Source organism: Pagrus major, chromosome 1 (genome assembly GCF_040436345.1).
Source record: "Pagrus major chromosome 1, Pma_NU_1.0".
In the NCBI taxonomy this organism is placed as follows: Eukaryota; Metazoa; Chordata; class Actinopteri; order Spariformes; family Sparidae; genus Pagrus; species Pagrus major.
Genome location: NC_133215.1, coordinates 28,938,058 through 28,944,995, shown reverse-complemented (window position 1 = coordinate 28,944,995; position 6,938 = coordinate 28,938,058). Strand labels below are relative to the sequence as shown.

Below are 6,938 nucleotides of genomic sequence, written 5' to 3'. Positions count from 1 at the left end.
TCTGAACATTCCCATCTTGTAGTGAACTTGTAACCTGCTAAAATGTAAAAGAGTGAGTTTGAGAGTTTCATAGGGCCACATATAGCCCTATGATTTAAAAAACAATTGACAAGTTTTATATTCTCTTGTTCCTTGTATGTCATTCACTAATTTAATTAAAATAATCTAACTAATCTGACTTTAGGTTAAAGTGGGCCAGTAGGACAAAGCTGCAGTGGACTGGAGGAGGAACAGGCCCCTAAACTCATCACTGAAAGGCTGGGGTGTAATGTGTGTTTGTGCCCACTAGATGGTGCTCGTTATCAGTGTCATCGGAACCACGAGCGGCTCATGCGCTCCTCTGCGCCTCTTCACTTGTTCACAAAAACTAATATACACTCACAAGGCTGTCAAAGTACGCGGGAGGCGATGACTTGGCAATGTCCGGAGTTTAATCTACAGAGAGCTTAAAACACGAGCTTCATAGTGCCAGACATTTTAAAACAGCGCCACAGACCTGTGGAGTGAAGTGACCTGTGGAGGGTGTGAACACTTTTATTTATTCAGAGTCTGAACACAGAGAAACAACTGCATGTTTGGAGGATAAGCATTTAAAATGACGATATAAGGAATAAACCTGTAAGACTGTTCAGACCACAATGCAGCTCCTTTTACTCACAGCCGCGATTCTCTTTACGCACGACCTGACCGGAGCTGTGCGCTCCGACAAGTGCGCCTCCCGGTGCGACGTGAGCTCGTGTCCGAGCCCCAGCTGTCCCGGCGGGTACGTCCCGGACAGATGTAACTGCTGCCTGGTGTGTTCGCCGCGGGAGGGAGACCCCTGCGGCCGCAAAAACGACCTGCCCTGCGGGGATGGCCTGGAGTGCAAGCTGCTCGCCGCGGGGAGGCGGCGAGGCTCCAAGGGGGTCTGCCGGTGTAAGATGGAGCATGAAGTGTGTGGAAGCGACGGGAAAACGTACGGTAATGTGTGCAAGATGAGAGCAGCCAGCCGGAAGGCCGAGCAGAAGGGGAGAGCTGCAGTCAGCCAGGCGCACAAAGGAGCGTGTTCACCTTCAGGCGCAGGTAGGGCCGCTGTGGGTGGTCCACAAGTTAACTTTCTGGGTTTGGATAAAACATCATACAACTTCACAAAACTACCCGAATTGACTGTAAATGTTTTTGTGATGCAATATTATATATGTTATGTGTAGTAATACTTCAGTTTCATACTTATTTTGCACATGAGACATCTTTCATCTCCTCAGATCTCTGAAAAGCAAAAGTGTTTTTGTAAATCTTGATCTAATTTAGTTGCTCTGAGGTGTTTGTAGGGCTGCAACTAACATTATTTTCATTATTGATTAATGAGCCAGTCATTTTCACAATTAATCGATTCATCATTTAGTCTTTAAAATGTTAAAACTTGTAAAAAAAACCCATCATACATGACAAAGAAAAGCATCAAATTCTTGCATTTATGGAGCTGGAACCAGTTTATTTTTGACATTTTTATTTTCTGGTATTTTATAATCCATTTATCAAAAATAATACCCCACAGATTAATTGAAAAATAAAATAAATCTTATTTGCAGCCCTAATCTGGAATTGTTCTTTTTAAACTACTTCAGCATTTAGCATCTTATTCGGCATTACTGCAGAATAAATGTCTAACTTTAACAGTCAGGTTCATCCTGAATGTGGCTTTTTCTCCTGATACTGATTTTAAAATAGACTTTATGTCTTCAGTACCAGGATATAAAGAATAAAACTACAGTCATGCTTGTGAAACATGTGGTTGAGGGTTTATTGTGTGTGTGTGTGTGTGTGTGTGTGTGTGTGTGTGTGTGTGTGTGTGTGTGTGTGTGGAGGTGACAGGTATTTATGTTAATGCAGCGTGTTCTTCATGTCAGTACAGGTCCTTCACTGGTCCGATCAGGCAGCCTTCGCTTCAAGTTCAACTTCATCGCTGATGTGGTGGAGAAAATTGCACCTGCTGTTGTCCACATTGAACTGTTTATAAGGTGTGTGTGTGTGTGTGTGTGTGTGTGTGTGTGTGTGTGTCTACCACATGGCATACATTTGTATTATGTTTTATTATTTACAATATGTCTTACAATATGTCATTTTTTATTGATATTTTGTGGGGAGGCATTTTAAGAATATTTTAATATGGGGAGGGTTGGTTTGAATTATTCTTATGTCATTGTTTGGGTACATACATGCATTGTGAACTTTAAGAATTCACAAGCTGTGGCCTTCTGGGTAATGAAGACTTGTGCCAAACTTTCTTTAAAAAACAAACAAGATTCAGATATTCTGTCCTTTTCCTGCTCTCTGTGTCCAGACATCCTCTGTTTGGTCGCCACCTGCGTCTCTCCAGCGGCTCTGGTTTTATTGTGACCCACTCAGGTGTGATCGTGACCAACGCTCACGTGGTGACCCCGACTACCACCTCGACGGGGAGGCCCCAGCTGCGGGTGCAGCTCCACGACGGCGACGCGTATGAGGCCGCAGTCAGGGATGTGGACAGGAAGGCCGACATCGCCACAATCAAGGTCAATCCTCAGGTGAGAGCATCCACAGCAGACACAGGTCCTTTTTACATCCAGACAAGATCATAATGACTCTCTTTATCCACTTGTTTTGGTCCAAAGTGAAGTAAAAGACAGTTTTCCAGACATTTTCAACATCCCTGACCCTAATGCAAAAAACACTCGAGCCACATCCTGACACGTTTGTGTGCCAAGTTCTGACAGCTTCCCTCTAGACATTCATGAGGCTAGCAGGAATACTTTCATAAACAGCAGCTCTGTGACTCAGAGACACAGCGCTGCTGTGTGTATTCTCACACCCATACCTCAAATAGTTGGATAGTTTTGTAAGCATTCAACTTCTCTTCCTTTCTCTCTCTCTCTCTGTCCGTCTCTCTTGTCTCTATCTGACATATCTATCTGTGTGCATGTTTGAGCAGAAGAAGCTTCCCGTGCTGTCTCTGGGCTGTTCAGCTGATCTGAGACCAGGGGAGTTTGTGGTTGCTATTGGCAGCCCCTTCGCTCTGCAGAACACCGTCACCACTGGCATCGTCAGCACGGCTCAGAGAGACGGCAAGGAGCTGGGCATCAAGGACTCAGACATGGACTACATCCAGACTGACGCTATCATTAATGTGAGACACACACACACACACACACACACACACACACACACACACACACACACACACACACACACACATATACACACTGTTTGTGGCCTACTCATGGCCAGATCATTTCTTTTGTTCGGGTGTCAAAGTCATGACGTTATTGTCTCTCTGTTTCATATTTCATGTTTCCTATGAGAAGTACGGGAACTCTGGAGGGCCTCTTGTTAACTTGGTGAGCAGAGTGATGATAATGAGTTATATGACTGTGAATATGACTGTGAAGGATTATTCAGTAAGACTGTCAGGGGTCACACATAATGTAATGTCTAAACATTATCCTGGGACAAGATTTCAGTCCTCCATTTTCTCTTGATCCAGTGAATTAAATAAAAATCTGTTTAGGTGATAGTGTCACATTTCAAACACAGTGGAAGCTACAAATGTTATTATATTATTATTATAATATCACAGTGATGTATTTCAAATATAGCATTATTTATGTAGATTGTTTTTCATTAAAACACAAACAAGTTGAAATAAAGCAGTCTAATAACTATTGGAAACCCACAACCTGCATATCAAGAACATACACACAGGCTTCTGAACCTCGGGATTATAAAACTCAGTCACTATAGTTTGGGCTTGAAATTGATCAAAATGCTTCTGAGGGTCTAAAAAACAAAGATTATAACTGACAATGTACTATTTTTTAATTATTAACCCTCTGTTAATCCTCCTCATATTACTACTTTGAAAAAAAAGTAATAAAAGTAGTAGTAGTAAAAAAATAAACAAAAGTGACATGATTTGACTTATTGGTTGTTAAATTGCTAAAAAAAAAAAATAATCACATCAAACTGGAATTAATCAGAAAGAATAATTAAAATCATAGGGCTTCAAATTAAAAACACAAAATGAGTAAAAGCAGCTCTGATGTCAGCATATCTTTTCTCCAGACCTCCAAAATTTCTACCCACATCTGCAAAAAGTTTAGCGATTTAAAAGAAAGAATGAAGTGAAACCAAGTGGCAATTCAGTCTTAATTAAGGCAAACATTTGCGTAAACTTTTTGCATCCGTGCCTGTACATTTAATGTGTTAAACTATGCAAAAAATTCCTTTAAATCCTGGGTCTTCAACAGGGGCTTCGCAGTCCCCCTGGGGTCTTCAAAATAACTGCAGGGTGGGTGCCAGATTATTGTTTGATAATATTTTTCAAGTTTTTACATTTTTTTTATCAAATGTGTCTGAAAACACACATTAACACAAATCCAACAGATTTAACAACATAAAGACACATTTGTTAAAAAAAATGAAACAGATATTTACACAACATCGATGATTCCTGGTGCAATCACATGTACGAGCCAACCTAACCATACGCTAAATCAATGGCTAGCTAACCAGCTAACTATTATTAACAACGTATTTTTGAAATATTTTGGCCTGTTTCTGTATCATTATTCCAAGTGTACAGACATTCTTGTGAGCCACAATGGATCATTTAGTAACATATCAAGCAGGAGACTCTACATACCCCTCACGCTGACCTGTGTGTACTCTATTAACAGAGTTGTCCTTGGGCTGAAAAAAATGTATATTTCTACTGAGTTTTGGCCTAAATGTACGCCAATATCTTTACAGTACTTGAGATGCAGTCATTAGTAGTATTTTCTGCGTGCTCTGTATATTTGTACACGTGTGTATTTCTTTCAGGATGGCGAGGTGATAGGCATCAACACTCTGAAAGTGACAGCAGGGATCTCCTTCGCTATACCCTCGGACAGGATCAGCCGCTTCCTCAATGAGTCACAGAGCAAACACAGCAAAGGTCAGAGGTCAAAGCTGGAGCAGCACTTAGGTAGAAATAAACAGCAAATAGATCCAGTATTTGTAGTTTGGGATCCTAATACCTGTAGAAATACTTTGTATAAAGTGGTTATTAGTTAGTATTATTAGTAGTGAATCCCACCCCACTTTTTGGCTGTTGTTTTGACAGAAAAGGCAAGACAGCAAAGACGACTCACAGAGGAACCCCAGTCTGATGCAGGTGAGTGTTGGAGTTGGAGAAACGGATTTCAATGACTGTTTACATGTCTGAGGGGCTGTGCCAGGCAGCTTTCTCCACTTCATACTTTTATGTTGTTTCCAGAGTTGTCTGAAGTCAAGAAACGTTTTTTAGGCATCAGGATGCTTACTATAACTGAAAGGTAAGTTGTCACATCCAAAAACACATATCAGCTTTTTATTAATTTAGCATTTTTTAAAATGGTGATGGACCTATTACCTATTTCATCCAGTGAAACTCGTTTTCAAGAAGTAAATGTTACTAGTGTCATTATTAATATTGGAATAAACACTGTTCGTATCGATGTGTTTATGTGTGTCTCAGTCTAGTAGCTGAGTTGAGACGTCGTCATCAGGACTTTCCTGAGGTCAGCAGTGGAGTTCTGGTGCAGCAGGTCATACCTGACACTCCAGCACAAAAGTATGTTCACACACGCATGCAAAAACCCGAGCGCACACACACACAGCACTGAAGAAACTCCCAAGGAACGAGACCACCATTCATCAAAGTGGCTGTTAAATTATTACTGTTGTTACTATTATTTATTATTATTACTATTGGGTTGATTTTTAAGATTAATGTTCAATAAATCATTTCATAGCACTTAATAATATTGATGAATGTTTAATTTATAGTTCATTAATTTCAGATTTTAGATTATAGTTATTTTACTGTTAAGAAAAAATGAAATTATTTATAAACCAGTTATTAAGTGATTGTTTATTGAAAGTTGCAACTGATGTTTATAATACATTATAAACGGTTAATAAATACTGTGTCGTTCATATATAAACATTATTTGGATGGCCATTATAAAATTGCAACTGATGTTTATAAACATTTACAATTGTTTAATGAATGGTTTATAAAGCATGTCATTGTTTGTTAACAGTGAAATAACTATTAACTAATGTTTAATTAACGATACATTTACCATTTATTAAAGGTGCAATATGTAAGAACTGAGCACCTGTCAAACTCAAAACAAACAGGGGCAGCATATCAGTAGAATAACCGCTGACTGCAGCTAACTGTAGCTAACTGTAGCTGTCATTAGCTAGTTAGCTCAGTTAGCCCAGCAGCTAGGAATCCAGACTGGGAGAAGAACGTGATACATCAGTAATGATGGTTATTATATGATTTCTTGTCCATAAACGATGACTCGTGACATAAGCTATGGTCAGTCATGTCATGTTGCATTAAAACTTACATTACATCAAAAGTGACTACAGTTTCTTTGTGTTTTAGTGGAGGGATTATGGAAGGTGACATTATAGTCAAACTAAATGGAAGACCAGTCAGGACCACTGAAGACATCCATGCAGTGCTGCAGCGTGATGGGCCTCTCCTGCTTGAGATTCGTCGAGGCAACGATGACTTACTGTTCAACATCCACCCTCAAGTTATTCTACATTGAAAAACGGCACATTTAATTTGTTTTAAGTGTGAACAAGGGTGGCATTAAAGTCCCATTTGACCATGGACAACACACTGCAAGGAATTATGAACAAGCCATAAATGGAAATATGAACTGAAGTGTTTTCAGTTCTGATTTCTGGTAAAACGAGAGAAGAAAAAAACAGTGTTTACTGTCTGATGATGTATATTTTGTTTTGATGGATTTTGCTGAGCAGAATATGTGGGTGTGTTTTATAATACAGACTCTGTTTGATAAATACAGCAGTTTATTACAATACTCAAAATACAGCAGAGGGATATATTGCACTGGATATTGTATGAAGGTTAA

At 39.6% G+C, this 6,938-nt stretch overlaps 1 protein-coding gene across 1 annotated transcript; it reads left to right on the top strand.

Annotated features, from left to right (window-relative positions):
• The first annotated feature begins 638 nt into the window (after window positions 1–638).
• htra3a (HtrA serine peptidase 3a) lies at window positions 639–6,610 on the top strand. Its single transcript, XM_073471209.1, has 9 exons — window positions 639–1,062; window positions 1,895–2,000; window positions 2,324–2,546; window positions 2,951–3,145; window positions 3,324–3,356; window positions 4,840–4,954; window positions 5,276–5,333; window positions 5,516–5,611; window positions 6,440–6,610. Exons 1-9 carry the CDS (start codon window positions 639–641, stop codon window positions 6,606–6,608), a joined length of 1,419 nt encoding a protein of 472 aa, XP_073327310.1. The 3' UTR covers window positions 6,609–6,610.
• The last annotated feature ends 328 nt before the right edge of the window (window positions 6,611–6,938 follow it).